Source organism: Acomys russatus, chromosome 4, assembly GCF_903995435.1.
Source record: "Acomys russatus chromosome 4, mAcoRus1.1, whole genome shotgun sequence".
NCBI lineage: Eukaryota > Metazoa > Chordata > Mammalia > Rodentia > Muridae > Acomys > Acomys russatus.
The window spans coordinates 25,664,799-25,681,724 of NC_067140.1; the positions used below are offsets into that span (position 1 = coordinate 25,664,799).

Consider the following 16,926-nt stretch of genomic DNA (forward strand, 5'->3'; position numbering starts at 1 on the left):
GGGGAGACCTGGTGGCACTCAGAGGAAAGATAGCAGGCTACCAAGAAGAGACTTGATACCTTATGAGCATATACAGGGGGAGGAGCTCCCCCTCAGTCACAGACATGGGGGAGGAGAGTAGGGAGAAAGCGGGAGGGAGGGAAGAATGGGAGGATACAAGGGATAAGATAACAATTGAGATGTAATGTGAATAAATTAATAAAATATTTTTTAAAAGAAGAAGAAGAACCGAAGCCCAGGAGACGAAAGCAAACAATTGCGTGCCCAGATCCAGCCGATTCTGAAGTAAAGGCTTGCCTTCACTTTTTTACCTAAAGCCAGTCCAGATCTTGGCTTTTGAGTTACCTGAGCTAAAATGTATTCTGTTTCTTTACAGAGTCAGGATAAGTTCGGGTTCGCTGTCTTCTGATTGAAAAGCACTATCCTAACGCTACACCTGAGAGCCTTGGTTAGGACCAGGCAACCCTTCTGACAACTGCTATGGTTCCTTTGCAAGTTCAAGTGCCTGGGTCTAAATTAGTGGTGAGTTTTCGTTGTTGTTGTTTTGTTTTTAATCCTTCTGGGCAGTACCCTTGGTTAAAAAGCAACCTCTCCCATTGTCAGAGTGCTCGCTGATCTGGTCATGTAGAGGAAAATGTCTTTTAAAATAAAAGTTCTGCCTGGTATGGTGGCTCACACTTATAATCTCAACACTCCAGAGAAAACTGAGGCAGGAGGATTACCCTGAGCCTGGGGTGAACCCAGGCAGCACTGTGGGCTTCAGGGCAGCTTGGGCTACAGAGTTACAGAGCAATATACTGCCTTAAAAATAATTTTGAAAATTAAATAAAAACACAGGGGCACTGTCCAGCCCTGTGGGCGTCTCTTCTCACAGAGTTCCTGCTCAAATATTTCAGGCCTCCCTTCCCCCCCTTATTTCTGCCTGGGTTATTCCTGGTTTCTCCACAGCTGGCAGAACTGTCCCTTGGAGTCAGCAAACAGGGCAGACCATCAACCTTCTGCCCATGGTGCCTTGTGTTTTCTCACCCTTGGCCTTGAATAATATGTGTGAATATGCTTTGCTTAGGTTGAACTATTAATTTTATTTGATTTTACATACCAAAGTCAATGGTATTTTGAACACAACAGGAAAAAAAAAAAAAAAAAAAATCCATGTTCATGAATATGTATGAGTATGTAAATGAGCATGCAAATGAGAGTCCCTGAGGCCTTTGGCCTGCATTGAGGACTATACCAGACCTCAGGAAAACAGGAAGGCAGGGCTTAGACTGCAATGAAAAATAGAGATGGGCTCTACCACCTCCCCATCCCCCTGTGCACGATGCCTGATTACAGTAGTGTGGTTTGAAAGCAAAGATCCTGTTTTTATTTACATAACTGTGATTAAGCTTTTTTTTGCCTACTTTCTGGTCACATGAGTGCTTCCAGAGTCTTCCCTCCCTCTGCTAACTCTGAGCTCCCTGCATTCTTTTTCTGACTCTCCACCTAGGTGGACACCTTTTGTGTCCCTTTCATCTTGATGCATTATGTTTCATCTCCCTAGTCTCAAGATATTTCCTTACTACCTTTTTCTCTCTCCCTTGACCCTTCAATATCCCAGGCTATTGTTTTTCTGTGAATTTTTCAAGAGTTCTGGGTTTGTCCCACTATAGTAGGAAAAAAATAAAAAAAATTTTAAAAACTCAAAAAGCTCCATTTCTGTGGTGACAACCGGAAGAAGTTTGCTTTGTGGCCCAGACTGGAAACTACACTGGAGAATGTCCCAGATTAACTTGAGAAAAAAGTGTCTATACCAGGTCCCCGGCAGCCTCCACCCAACACCCAGGCTATTCGACCAACCCAAGTGTCTGCTGACAGGTGCCAGATGAAGATGGTGTGGTCTAGAAACAGAAAGGAGCATCAGTCGACCTTTAACCAGGAACTCCTGCCATGAACAGCCACGCAGATGACCCCTGGAGACCACGCTAAGTGAAATAAGCCCATTGCTACCTGAATCTATATGGAGATCCTGCAGGAGGCAGGTCTAGGAGAGTGGAAACTGATTGGTCAAGACAGACCGTGGGTATGTGTGTTGGGGGGGGGCGGTGGGGGGGTGAGGAGTTCACCAGTATAAAGCCTAGGCTATGCAAAGTGAGCAAGCTTCGGGAACCCGCTGTGTGGCTCAGTTCATCTGCCTGGTTTGTGAGTTAACAAACCTCGTGTTGTCATCTGTTCCGATTCCAATATAGCTGCAGTCAGGAAACCCTGGGAGAGCATCTCAGGAAGAAGGGGCAAGGAGGGTGTGAGGCCAGCCAAGACTGTGCACCTGCAGTTCTGTTCTCAGGAGACATTGTTAGAGCCTTGCAAAGACATACAGAAGCACACACCCCTCCCCCCCCCCACCGCCACCCCCCTCCCCCGCCTGCTTGGGCCATGTGATGCCCTTACCTCATATAATCAGATCACTTCCCACTCTGACAACTTGAGATTAGCTTCACGAAGGATGCAGGACTCATTCTGCCTCTTGCTCTCACACCCATTCCCTCTCGCTCCGCCTCTGAGCTCAGCCTACACACAGCCACAGAGCTGTCTGAAGTTAAGAAGTCTGGACTGGGTAGGCGGTTTATACCCAGGGACACCAGCATGTGCACCCCAGCACAGAGGATCTCTCCTTCACCTTCCACCCTAAACACACCCTCTAGGCAAAAGCAGGCATATCTCCCTACCCCTCCCCCCCACCCACACAAGCCTCCTTTTCCTACTGCCTCCATGCTCGCTCAGTGGATCCTGGGAATGTGACCTTAGAGGGCTGACTGAGGTAAGGAGACAGCTCAGAGACACCACATTCCTCAAGCCTGTCCCTCAGACTCCAGTGTCTGGGGATCCAGGACTGAAAGGAGGATCTCTCTGCATTGGTTTCCTCTAAGTCAGTCGACACACATCTGCCATTGGCATTGCTGCTTCCTTGAGTCTGGGATTCTCTCAAGAAGTCAAGGCTAAGCAACCGCCTCAAAAGGAAGAACGGGGTGGGGGTGGGGGGGGGTGGGGTGGGGTGGGGTATGAATTGTGCCTCGATGCCCTATGTGCTCATCCATCCAGGAAGGGACCAGAGCACCTCTTCTCTCCTTGGGGTCAGGCTGGGTGGAAACCAGGATGGGTCTCCTGGGTGCCTCAGACCAAATGGGTTGTGCTGGGCTTTCTCTCCCAGTGCTTCATGGTGCTCTTCAGAACACCAGCTTCCCACCAAAATGGGTAGAGAGGACCTTGTCAAGCCACTAAAGGCCATTATTGCTGAGAACAAAATGTGTTTGCCTAGAATGCGACTTCCTGGCCATGTTATGCAAATGAGACAGAAAAAAAAATCATAACTGTGCTTGGACACCAAGAAGGGATGAGACTAACCTGAAGGATGCAAAGTATTTTATTTTATTTGTGCTGGTCTGGAGCTGAGGTTCCCGAGTGGGAAAGAAACCAGCATGCTTCTGTTTGTTGGTGACTAAAGCAGCATCTTATGAAAGATGCTTCCCAGGACTTGCTGGGTCTCAAGGGACTCATAAGGATTTGTGGGGTGCATAGAAGCTCATGGGGATTCACAGAGAGAGGTTCATGGGGATCCCCAGGGGCTCACAGCACAGAGGTGCTCTAAGTAGGTCGCAGGTAGCTTGCTTGCCAGTCAGAACCGCTCACTGCCAATCCATCAGGGAAGGCAGAAAGCAGCAAGTTTGCAGCTGGGAAGGAGGGCAGAGAAGAAAAGAAGTCAGTGCTTTATCTGCAGCTCATGTAGAGGGAGTAGACAAAGAAACACCTGTCTGTTTACCCCATCCCCACCCCCACCCCCCAATTCTCTGTTCTAGAATATTAGCCAGCCATGAAAAAGTACTATCAAGCTGTGAGGACATGAAAAAAAAAACCCTCAACTTCAGATGGCTAAGGGGAGGAAGGCTCCAAAAAGGCCCCACATTCTGATTCCAGCCATATGACATCCTGGAGAAGGGAACACTGTGGAAGACTTATAGAGGGCAGAGGTTTCCAGAGTTGGGGAGGAGGCTAGAAGGGAGCAGTAAAGATGCTTAGCCAGGGAGATTTACCTGAGTGGCACTATCAAGCTGGCCACACTGTTTCCATTCACAAAAGGGAGCTGTGTTGTAAAGCCCAGATCTTAGGAACGGTGTAGCCATGTTTATCAACTGCTACAATATCACTGCAGTAGTGAGGTGGGGAGGATGTTTCACTAGTGGGTGCCCCAGGAACACCTGTGTGAACACTGGGTAGGGGAAGCCAGTCTAATTTCCATACTTCCTGACCAATCTTCCTGTAAACCTAAAGCAACTCTAAAAACAAAAACAAAAACAACAACAACAACAACAAAAACACCTTTAAAAGATTTTAAAACGTTTGTCAGTCATTGGACAATCTGCAGAAATCAGTTCTCAACTGCAAGTCCTCGGGTAGCTTTGCCCACTGAGCTACCCTGCCAGGACCCTTTCGATCTGCCTGCCTCTACCTCCTGAGTCCGGGAATTGTATCTTTTACCATACCCAAAATATGTAGTACGGGGGATGTAACCCAGGACAGGACCTTGTACATGCTGGCCAGGCATTCTATGAACTGAGTTCAAGATACAGATAAATTATTGATTTTCCTAAAGAGTGGGAGGGGGTGTCTACTTAGCATAGGAAACAAAGGCAACACTAAGGCAGTGTAGAATAAGAGCTCAGGGATGGAGGATAGACACCTGGCCCTGCTTGGTGTAGCTGCTTGGGCTGGCGAGCTTGCACCAGCACACTGCCCGGATCCTAAAGCCTCTATCCCACTCTTCAGGGGAAAGGTACCTGTGTTTGGATGCCAGAGCTGGGATGTCTCCTCTGTGCACAAAGGCTGACGCTATGTGGCTTTGACTTCCGCGTGGAAGAGAGTAAAGACAGGCTGAGTCCAGGGATGTGACTCTGTGGGGTGGCTATCACACGCACACACTGAACCTGAGTCTTCGTCTTAGGCTCAGCTTCTTCACCAGACTGTGAGTGCCCCGGTCAGTCCTTCTGCGGTGTTGAAGTGAGGCCCAGAACTGTGCTCACGAAGGAATATAGGAGACCCCAAAGTGGCAGCATCAGGGACAGGACTCGACCAGACTGGCTCAGTTTACCTGATGCCAACATCAGCTCTTCACCTCTGCCCAGGAGCGCAGCTGTACTGGACTAAGATGCTGGCTGGTGGCCTTCTCGACAGGTGAGTGCCTCTCATGCCCACACACACTCACACAGGCTATGGGCAGCTCTGTCTGGGTCAACTCTGCTTTTCATTCTTTTTTCCTTGGTCCTGCAAAGAGTGCAGAAGAAGTCACATTTTGTGATGCCCTCTGCTGGGCCCTTTCCAGGAACGAGGCAGGAGGGTATCTTTTCTGCGTTTGAGGAGGGCCTATGGGACCTGCTCACCTCATCTTCTCCACGTCCAGCTCTCAGCACACTGATCCAGTGTTTGCTGCCTCCTCCATATGTGACAGTTACCAGTGTTTCTCTCTGTGTCCCTGTCTCTGTCTCTCTGTCTCTGTCTCTCTCTGTTTCTCTGTCTCTGTCTCTCTGTCTCTGTCTGTGTGTGTGTGTGTGTGTGTGTGTGTGTGTGTGTGTGTGTGTACAGCACACAGGAAGGTGCAGATGTGCATGTATGCACATGTGTTAGGAGTCTAGAGGTAACTTCCTCAATCACTGCTCATCTTACCTTTTGAGACAGAGCTTTTAGAAAAGCAACTTAGGGAAGAAGGGATCACTTCCGCTTACAGGTTACAGTCAGCCACTGAGGGAGAACGGGACAGGATCTCAAGCAGAGCTTGAAACAGAGACCTTAACGAGTGCTGCTTGCTGGCTTCTCTGAAGGATCACGCTCAGCTAACTTTCTTAGACAGCCCAGGACCACCTGCCTAGGGGAAGTGCTGCCACAGCGGGATGGGCCCTCGGCATTATTCCACAATCAAGACAAATCCCCACAGAGACTGAGATGCCCACAGACCAGTCTGATCTGAGCACTCCCTCAATGGAGACTTTCAGGTGATTCTAGGTTGTGACAAGTTGACAGTAAAAGCCCTCTGAAATACAAGGTCTTTCACCAAAGGCAGAGCTAACAGATTCTACTAGACTGGCTGGCCAATGTGCCTCCTCAGTGCGGGGACTGCAGATGTGCCCACCACAGCTAGCTTCTATGTGCTGGGATGCCGGAGCTCCAACTCAAGTCCTTAGGCTTGCAAGCCCTTCCCTGAGACCACATTTCTTTCATCATATTGGGAGTCTGTGCTGGCTAGGCTATTTTTTTTTTTTTTTGGTTGTTTTGTTTTGTTTTGTTTTCCTTTGTGTGAGACAGGGTTTCTCTGTGTAACAGCTCTGCCTGTCCTGGAACTCACTTTGTAGACCAGGCTGTCCTTGAATTCACAGAGATCCACCTACCTCTGCCTCCCGAGTGCCGGCGTTAAAGGTGTGCTGGCTAATTTTATGTCAACCTGATACAAGCTAGAGTTATCTGAAAGGAAGGAACTCCAATTGAGAAAATGCCTCCATAAGATCTGGCTGGCAGGCGTTTCTTCCTTCTTTCTTTCTTTCTTTCTTTCTTTCTTTCTTTCTTTTTTAAAGACAGAGTTTCTCTGTGTAGCCTTGGCTGGCCTAGACTCATTCTATAGACCAGGCTGGCCTCAGACTCACAGAGATCGGCCTGCCTCTTCCTCCCTGAATGCTGGGATGTAGGGTATCTCTTAACTAGTGATTGATGGGGAAGGGCTCAGCCCATTGTGGGTGGGGCCATCCCTGGGCTAGTGGTCCCGGGTCCTATAGGAAAGCAGGCTGAACAAGCCAGTAAGCAGCTCCCCTCCATGGCCTCTGCATCAGCTCCTGCCTCCAGGTTCCTGCCCTGGATGAGTTCCTGTCCTGACTTTCTTCAATGAAGAACAGTGCTGTGGAAGTGTAAGCCAAATAAAACCTGTCCTCCCCAAGTTTTTTGGTCCTGGTGTTTCATCACAGCAGTAGAAACCCTGACTAAGACAGCATTTTTCTGCCTCCGGAAACGAGGCCCTCGCTGGAAGGACGGTGTTGCTCCTTCCATGCTGAGGTGCCCGGGACCTCTACAGGTGGCTCTACTCAGTATGGGACAGGAGCTGAGTAGGGCACCCACCTGGGCAGGCAGGTCACCTGGGTGGCAGGACCTGGGCTGGAAATACCTGTCCTCAGGGACTCAGCCTCACGTTGTTGCATGGGACTCACGTCTGAGAGAGGACAAGACTGTCCCCAAGTTCAGCAACAAACCTGCTTACATACAACATGGAAGGGCTCTCAACCCGCTGGCCGGTCATAGCTGTCCCCAGGCTTTTCTGGGGCTTCAGAAGCCAGGGAGCATCTTGTCAGGGCAGGCTTCATAATTCCAGGCAGACACTTAAACCCGTACAGCCTACTTCCACTCTCTTTCCATTTTCTCCATGTCTGTGTTTTTATGGCCGCTCTGTCTGTTCATGTTCCTTGCTTCCCCTCTGGTCTTCCTCCCTTTAAATCTGATATTATCCACTTTACTATTTAATTTCATTTCCTCTCCTTGAACATCTGTTTTTATAGCCCCCCTCTGCCTCTCCAACCCCCACCTCTGGGATCCCATCCCACTCTCCCTCTCCCTCTCACTTGCTCTTGTGCTCTCCCTCGGTAGGAGTCCGCCCACCCCACCCCTCCAGCCCTGGTTTATGGTTCAGAAAGGTACAGACACACAGCTCCTCCCCCACTCTAGGCTGCCTTGCTGAGGCCACCCCCCTTTCTCAGCTATTCCTCCAGAGCTCAATCAGATGTGTGTGGAGCACAAGCAAGGAGTGCTGGGGACAGATAGCACCAAACACTGGCAAGAGATGGCCCCATTGGAGACACTGGAGGCTTGAGAGCCAGTGTGTTTCTGTCTGTGTCTCTCAGACTGGCCAAGGTTCCTCAGACCTTAGGTGGAACATCATAAAGAGCTGTGGTCAGCAGGGAAGCTGGATAGAATGTTGAAGCAACTCCAGAGCCAGTTCAGGTCCCAGGATGTGGGTAGAGGATGGCAAAAGATCGAGGACTTACCAGAAGCCAGGTGGCACAGCATCTCACAGGCTGTGGAGAAGCTATCAAGACCCTAAAGGGGCCATCTGCAAAAAGACCACCTCAGATCTAGCTTTTCAGCAGATCTCTCAGTCCTGATGTGCAAAATACATCAAACATAAAGAAGCTGCAGGAGTTCCAGAACAAACAGAAATGGCTCAACCACTGGCCAGAGAGAGTGCATGGATTTGGAGTGTGTTTTGGAGGGGCGTCTAAATGGTGGTGATCTTTTTAAAAAGTGAGAAGTCAATCTTTGACCTACTGAGAGCCTGGGATCTGGGTCACCAAAAGCACTGAATCCAAGAAAGACACAGCTTTATCCACATGCGGAGATTTTTTTGAGGCTGAGTGGGGGCATCACCACACTCCTGGGAGACAGGGTCCATGTCTTCATGATGTGTGTGACGCTATCTGTCAGTAACTCCCCCTGCCAAGCACTTCTATACATCAGCAAGTGACTAGACAGATGCCAGGTCATGACTGAGTGCTGCCACTGGCACCCCCTTTTCTAACAGCAGGCAGTAACCCAACAAGCAAAGCAACAACAAAACAGGGCGACCGATGACTCGGGTCACAGGAGAGTTGCATCTGTCTCCAGCTGACCTGTTCACTCTGACGGCTGCTTACTTTGACAGCTTTTTTTCTGATGTTTCCCTTTTGAGTTGTGCAGCCTACTTTACAGATGCATTCGACATTCTGTGTCCCTTCCTATGGCCCCAGCAAACACCACAGTGCTGTGGCTAATGGCACGAGAGTGGACTGAGGCATCGTGAGGTGCCCCGTCTAAGCTCCTTTGCTAGCTTCAGTCCTTAGTTTCATCCTCAGCAAAATGGAATAATGGGACATGTGCCAGAGTGGCAGGCATAGCCAACATCACTGCAAGTGTTGAAAAGGTGGAATCTTGCCTGCTGGAGGAGTGGGTGGACATGCTGCGCACCTTATCCTCTATGCTCTTTGAGGGACCAGGGAGCAGATACACAGATGCCAGCTGTGGTGCAGAATGAGGGGCAGGTATGATAGCCTAGAGCCCACCAAAGACTTTCCTGCCCCAGGGGAAAGAGCAATGGCAGCCAGAGGAGGGTGCTGAGGGGCAGAGTGAGGCCTGGCGTGGCTTCTGAACTCCTAATCGGCTGTGGTCAGGCTGGATGTGAGGTCAAAGGGGGAAGATGGGGAGCCAGGGACTCACCTGACTTTCCTTTGCCTGCATCGGTCGGTCTCTGTACCAGGGGGGACCCTGGCTGCGAAGCACCATGTCCAAGTCCCACTGCCCCTTGTTGCAGAATCTCAGCAAGGAACTGGGTGACCTGTTACAAGTCTATAATCCTAGCACTGGGGAGGCTGAGGCAGGAGGATTGCCAAAAGTTGGAGGTGAGCGAGAGATCTCTGAAAAGGGACCATGATGGGCCATCCACATATGCAAGTCTTTTTCCTGTTTGGGACACCACTGGGATTGATTGCATGAGGTCACAATTCCAGGCTTTCACAGGGAGGCTAGGCAGGCTGTAAATGACAATGGATACTGAAGAGAAAGAGAGGCTGCAATAGGAAAAGCCAAACAGTGCAAGGATGCCTCGGCCTTCTTGTTCCCAGGGAAGCTTGGCCAGGCAGGTAAGTGATGCTGCCGGTGCACTCTCTCCCTCACTCCCTCTCCAAATCTCTCTTGCTTCTTCCCTTAAGAGCTGTCTGTCCTCTGCGCAAAGAGGCTTTCAGGAGCCGGTAGCAAGGGGATTCCATTCCTTTCCACTCTGCCTCGAAGATTTTCAACAACCCTCCCCCAAGGACCTGGCTTTACTTTTATGAACACAATTTTTTTTTCTAACTCTGCCTTCTTTACAAGACAGCTTTTTCACTTAACACTGAGGTGCCTAAACGATGATGATAAATGCAGGCTGGGGAGATTGGCTCAGCCATTAATATGCTTGCCTCAACAGCACGAGGGCCTGAGTCTGGATCCCCAGCACCTACTTAAAAAGACACCTGTGGCAACACGAATCTGTGAAGTCAGCACCCAAGAGAGGAGACAGGAGGAGACTTGGGGCTCGCTGTACAGCAGCTCTAGGTTCTGTGAGAGACCTAGGGTATTAACAAGAGGAAAGCAATGGAAGAAGATACGGGAGTCAGCCTCTGGTCTCCACATATATGTGCTCTCTCTCTCTCTCTCTCTCTCTCTCTCTCTCTCTCTCTCTCTCTCTCACACACACACACACACACACACACACACACACACATGGTGTGTGTGTGAAAACCACAAATACAGGAAAAGTCAGAGGTCTGTGAGCCTTTGGCTTGCCAGAAGCCGAACCCCTTGCCAGGAACCCCAGCAGGTGGGTGTATATAAGACTACCCTGCTTGCTAACATCAATAGCTTTTCAGGTGCTGAAGTCAGTCAAGCTGATGCCCCCTCCCCAGTGCCTTTTAAAAACTTCTCTTCAGAACAAAAGTGCACCTCCCTCCGGTCCTGATGCCTCAGTGGCTTCCTATGCAGAACCAGCAGGCAGTGGCAGAGCCAAGGCCCAGGAAGCAGCCTGGCCTGAGGCTCCTTGGTCCTGGGCTCTCCATGGGAAACAGTGTCTACCAAGCCATTGTCTACGCTTCGGATGTTGGGGAGTGTTGCTGTCCACGAGGGCAGCTGCTAAATGCAGATGTGCATGTGTGTGTGTGTGTGTGTGTGTGTGTGTGTGTGTGTGTGTGTGTATGTATGTATTTCAGTAAGGAGCAGTGGGTAAGGGGCCCAAGAATCCATATTTTTAAGCAAGCTCCCTTGGTCATGTGGCTGGCCAGACTGCAAGAGACAGACTGGGGCAGTCGCTGGGAAGAGCTGCTTTGTGTTTGCCTGTCTCAGCATGCCCTCTCCGCTTCCCTCAGAACAAGCCTGACAGAGCAATGCTCTCTGCTGGACTCGCATGGGTTACTGCAACGCTTCTGAGCCATGTTCTTGGAAACGTGGGTCCCTGCAAGATGCCGGAGCTGACTCCTCAAATAAGTAAGTCTGGGGAATTCTGCCCTTTCTAGGGGTCCTGGGGCCTGTCTGCTGGCAGCCAGCTTCCAGATTCTAGACTTCCCTCTGCCTAGCTGTGTAATGGGAACGTTTACAACTGCACCCCTGGGGGAGATTAATTTACATAGTGTTCCTTCACTCACAGTAGGGCTGGTTGATGCCAGGGTGGCAAGCTCTGTCAGGAGTCACAATGCATGTCTCTGACATTTAAGCCTAAACAACAGTAAGATATCCTAAGGACCCACCTGCTTCCTCAGAACCAAGGCCTGGCCCCAAAAGTTGACATGGCTGTCTGCCAGGAACATAAGCTGCAGAGAGGAGGGGGCTCTTCCAGGTGACTGCCTGCTGCTCTGTGCCTAGGCTTCCTGAGAACACAGCGTGGCCCCCATGGTGGCATCTCAATACAACACAGGTAAGAGGAGGGCTGAGCAAACTGTGGTCTGGGCAGGATGAAGTGTGTTCTGCAGGGAAGCATGTCTTACAGGACGTGTGCGTTCACTTCAGAAGGAGATGTTCCTGTCTCTTCCTGACTGTACAGTGGGTCTGAGTCTACAGTGTCCGCCCCCCCCCCCCCCATCCCCCTACCCCCTGTCCCTGTGTTCCTGCAAGTAACCCCAGTAAGCTCACTGACAAAGTACCAGGCTGCTCTCACGTCTTTCTTTGGTCTTAGGTTTCTATCTGGGGTGAGTGTTTCTTTGTCTCCTCAGAAAAGGCCACACCAGAGTCTGAAGACTGCCCAGCCAGCCATGTTAGCTGAGTAGTCTCTCTTGTGCCCTGGCAGGCTAACACTGAGACAATCTGTAGGACAGGGACAATCTGGCACAGGCTTGGTGTTCAGACACTTGGCAGTACAGCCAGACCCAGCCTCATAGTTAACCAGACCCTAACTTCCCACTGCATGAGTGCTAGCCAGTAGACCAGCCAACAGCCTAGGGTGCCATCCACCATTGGGGGCCGGCAAGGCAGAAAGGACCTCTCTGTCCAAGCTGATTCTGACCTTGGGGTAATTTCACTCACTCCTCTCAAACCAGAACTGTTATATTCTAGACACTTTGTCCCCCAGAAGGGAGACAAAGAATATTTGAAAGATCTGAGCAAACACACCACTTTTCTCTACATTGCTTAGCCAGGGGAGGGATGGGGAGGCCTTCACTCACATTCCAAGCTGCCCTTATTTTTCAACGGGAGCGATATGATTCTTAAAGAAATGCCTGCAGTCAGGGTTGGAAATTGCCCATGCAAAGCAAATGGAGCTGGGCTTGCTCAGGGAGCTGACGGCCTGACAGCCCTGCCTGCTGGAGTTCTTTCCTTCCCAGGGCCTCTGATTTCTTCCCTGCCTTTTCAAGCCTAACTACATTTTGGCGCACAAACAGGAATGAGAGCTGGGGGGGGGGGGGTGGGGGGGATGGGAGGGGGGTAGGACCCTCCCAAACCTTGGGGTGTAGCCAGAACTAGGCTCACATTATAAGGGGTCAGCTGAGCCTTGCCAGCCCCTCCTTTCTCCCTTCTCTTCTGACCTCCCTAGGTATATTCCTGAGCTGCTCAGCAGCCTGGAGGCCATCACAAAGGCCCGTGTCAGGACACTTAGATGACACAAGGGCTGGGGGGGGAAGCGTCCTCTCTTCATGGTGGGCTCTGGAAAGTTGACCTAAGGTGTGATGGTGAAGGGGTCCCACAATCTATAAAGGACATCTAACTTGGAGACAAGGATCGCAGTACCATCTTCGGTTCACACAGTCTTTGCTCCTAGAGAGCGAGTGTCCTGGGCTACTTCTGTCCAAATGGGGTTCTAGATGTCCTGCGAGTCTGAAGCCAACCGGCCAGCGAGCAACCAGGCCCGCAGGCTGTGAAAGTGGGCACAGAAGCGGTTCCTTTAAGGCCCGCGTCAGGCCCGGCCAGAGGGGCGGGGCCTCGGCAGGGCAGCAGCGCGGCTTCACCTGCAGTTCCGAGCGCGCGGAACAGAGGCGCGGGCGGCTGCGAGGCCGGCGGACGCACCGGCCAGAGGGAGCGCGCCGCCGGCCCACTTGGCCTGGCTCCTGGAGCCCCGGCGGCGAGCGCGGGGAGCAGCAGGGCGGGCGCGGGCGGAGCATTGCCGCGGCGGGGGAAGCCGGGCACCGGGCGAGCGCCGGGGCGGCGCAGCGGGGAAGATGACCACGGGCTCAGTGCTGCCGCTGCTGCTGCTCGGGCTCTCGGGCGCGCTCCGGGTAAGTTGCCGCCTTCCCGCTCACGAACGATCCGGCAACCCGTGGGGCTAGCTGGGCTCTCCCGGTCCTCTCATCCCGCCGCCCGCTATCGGAGCCCAGAGCCTCGGGGCGGATCGGGAGGGACCCGGGGTGCCATCTCGTTGCCCGATCTGCGCTTGGGGACCGCTCTCCGTAGCTTAGCACTCGCCTCCACTGCCCGGCAGCCCTGAATCCCGAGTTCCAGCCGCGCGCTGGGGTCGGGTGGGCTGCGCTGGGCGCCTGCCCGGGTCCCGTGGGTGCTGCGGAGCGCGGCTTGCGGTGGGAGGCGGAGGCGACTAAGGGGCTCAGGCTGTAGCTGTGGTGTCTGGAGGGTCCTCCCTACTTAGAGAGGGACAGGGAAGAGGGTGCGGCAGGAGAGTGAGACACTGAGCCCAGGGACACCCGCTGGACACCCGCGCTATCATCCCCGCCCCATCTCTACGCTCTCCTAGCGGGTTCTAGCCGGGAGCTCCGGCTCGCTGCGGGGCCTCTGCGCGGCTTAGCGGCAGCTCCCGCGGCGACCCTGGGCGGAGAGCTAGTAGCCCGAACCCCCTCTCGTGGCCGATCGGTCCGGTGGCCTGCTCTAAGCCACGCCGAGGTAATCTCTGCGATGAACCAGGGCTAGCGACCGCTCGATCTGAGGCCACCGGACCCTTGCTGTGCGCCGGGAACACGCCCCGGGAGGACAGAAACTTTCCCGGCCGACTTTCGCCTCCCGCGGGCTGCAAGTGAATTTCGAAGCTGCAGCCTCCAAGAATCGGACCCGATTCTGAGCTTGGCCCAAGAAAGATCCCCAACGCGGCCCGCCCTCTACCAGCCTCTCGGATGGGGTTCCAAGCCTGAGCTACAGGCTGCGGGCTGCGGGTGGCTTCCCAGCCGAACCCGGGCGGCGCCGTTTCGCGCAGCTGGAGGACTCGGCCAGCAGGGAGGCGCGTTCCGCTCTGGCGGCCGGCGAAGCCTATACTGCGGGGTGCCGGCTGTGCTTGTAGCTCCCTGAGCTCGCTCACTAGGCACAGGGCGCCTAGAGCTTCTCCTCCATGGCGGACTGGATTGGTGGGGACACCTGCTATCTTCCTTGGTTCCTGGCAGCTTGGGTGGAACCCTCTGCCCACTGCCTTCTCTTCCCTACAGATCTAAACTCCAGAGGAGCAGGGAGCAAGCCCTTCTGGTAGGCGGGGAAGCCCTCTCTCCTGGCTAGGCTTTAAATGGGGCTGCTGGGTGAATAAGAGTCCAGGACATTGGGTGGGTGAACTTACACACACACACACACACACACACACACACACACACACACACACACACACACACACACACACACACACACACACACACGGAGCGCCTTGCCCCCTTGCAGCCTAATGGCAGAACTGGTCACTCTATTTGCTCAGCTTGGAAACAGACCTGGAATCACTGAATTTGCCAGCTCCCTTTCTTGGAGCTCCACCCCTGTGGCCTGCAGAGGGAGGCTGCCTCCTTCTCACCTAGCCTAAAGGCAGAACTCTGCAGCCTGGAGAGACAGTTCTTAGCAGAGCCTCGCCCCCCCCCCCAGGGGTCTGGTTTTGCCTATGGGTGGGTAAACCACTGGTAAAGCCTGCTGCTGCTGCTGCTGCTGCTGCTGCTGCTGCTGCTGCTGCTGCTGCTCATCCACCTATCCTGGCACCTCTGTCTGCCTCCCCACCCCCCATATTGCCAATAAAGCCCCTCTGGTACCTGATCTAGGCATCAGCTGAGCCCGTGTTTCTCATAGAAGTCCCCACAGCAGTCCAGTGTGGGATGACCCTCCCAGCCTGGGCCAATCCAACCTGAATGAAGTCTCTCAGAGACCTGAGGATCCCAGTGTCACCTCTGGGTGGAGATGGTGGTTTATCTGCACATCTAAGCCAGAGGCTCCTGAGGTGGCCGTGACAAATGGTGGGTTGGATTACATTTCCGTGAACTTACTTGGTTTCACACTCACCTTTCCATCCCCAGGCCCACCATGAGGATCTTACAGTCAGAGAGGCTTGTAAGGCTGGCTTCTCGGAAGAAGACTACACTGCGTTGATCTCCCCGAATGTCCTGGAAGGAGAGAAACTACTCAAAGGTAGGACCAGCTGTGGGGATGGTGGAGTGACGACGGGGCGGCAGGCCTTCGAGCCTTGCTCTCTGAGAAGAGATGGTTGTGAAATCGATGAGCCTCCACTGGGCCAACTGAGAGGCTCTTTGCAATTAGTGAATGATTCGAAAGGCTTGCCTGCCATTTTGGATTGAGGTGAATCATTTCCTGGGCAACAACATGGAATTTAGGAGGAACACTGTCACCCAACGCCGTGCAGCCATGCAGAGAGACCTCCGTACTGAGCGTTTTTATGTATGGAATGCAGGACTCTTAAATTATCCCCACTTTGAAATGCGTGACAAAGCAGACGATGTTGTTGGGAGCTCGGTAAATAAGCCCACAGACGTTCTGTTCCCAAATGTGGCATGTGGCTTTCACGACTGCCCCTCCAACAGCAGGAAAACACACACAGGGAGGGGCGTCAGACAGCTTCCAGAACCACGGTGTGTGAGGGGCTAGATAGCGGCTGGAAAGCTCGTTGCACGTCTATCTGTTTCCCTTTTCCAGGCAAATTAATTAAACTTTCTGTTTGCATAGAGCGAGAAATAAGAAGCTGGGTTCTGGGGTTTCAGAGTTGAGCGTTTGCTCTTGGCCCCAGTTTCCCAGAAGTTTGAACTGATTTCATAGAGACAGGGAAAGTGGGCTGTCAAAAAAGTGTAAAAGGCTAAGTTCTACATTGGCTCTGAAGCCCTAAGGCTGTTGAGTTCTCCCAGCAGGTTTATATTCTAAGAAATAGAGCAGCTGTCCATGAACAGGTGTGTACAGGTGGGAATTGGTGTGTACAGGTGGGAACTGGTGTGTACAGGTGTGTGGAAGCTCTTACCAGCACAGTGAGTGCTGGTTCTAGGCATGTCCACCTTGCAGCAATGCTCTGTGTGAACTCAAAAGCGGCTTGAATTTACTTTGACATAAAATCCCAGACTGACATACTTCCTTCTAGCAGGAATCTCTGATATTCTTGTTTCTTACACATTATATGAACTAAGACAATATCCAGCTTTTCTTGATTTTTTTGTTTTATGAGTTGTGAAGCCAAAACCATTGACCATTGATGATCATTAAAAATAAGAAAAAGAAACAAAGAAAGAGGAAAAAAAAAAAAAAACCCTCCAGGATCGGCGGGCCTCAGTGAGAAAGTGTGTTCAGGACACCCCAGGAGCCACGTGTGTGTTTTCATGTGGAACGTAATGAAGTGGACCACCTTCCCAAGTCAAGTGCAGCTCATCCCTGTTCTAGCTGCATTCTGGAGTCCACCACGCTGACATAGGACATGAGGCCTCTGGGAGCTCCTGAGAGACACACAGAGATCTTGCCATACGCACTAACCAGGGACTCGAGAAAAATACCATTTGGCAGCAAGGGGTGTCTACAACAGAAAAGACATTTCCATATTTTTTTTGCCATGCTTCCTGGATCTCTCAGCCATCATAACTGTGTGTGTAGCCCAGCCCTACTGTGTGCTTTGGTCCTGTAGCCCTACTGTATGCTCTGGTCCTGGCAGCATGGAGGGTTCTGGCCTGGGCTCACCTAGTGTGTTCT

General features: G+C 52.2%; 1 protein-coding gene across 1 annotated transcript in view; it reads left to right on the forward strand.

Moving 5' to 3' along the window:
• The first annotated feature begins 13,163 nt into the window (after nucleotides 1-13,163).
• The window catches only part of Cdh4 (cadherin 4), a 461,202-nt gene continuing 457,439 nt past the window's right edge, over nucleotides 13,164-16,926 (forward strand). Inside the window, exons 1-2 of the mRNA XM_051143937.1 lie at nucleotides 13,164-13,271; nucleotides 15,261-15,372. Of these exons, the coding sequence (XP_050999894.1) occupies nucleotides 13,215-13,271; nucleotides 15,261-15,372 (169 nt within the window). The 5' untranslated portion in view covers nucleotides 13,164-13,214. The remainder of the gene's footprint in view (nucleotides 13,272-15,260; nucleotides 15,373-16,926) is intronic.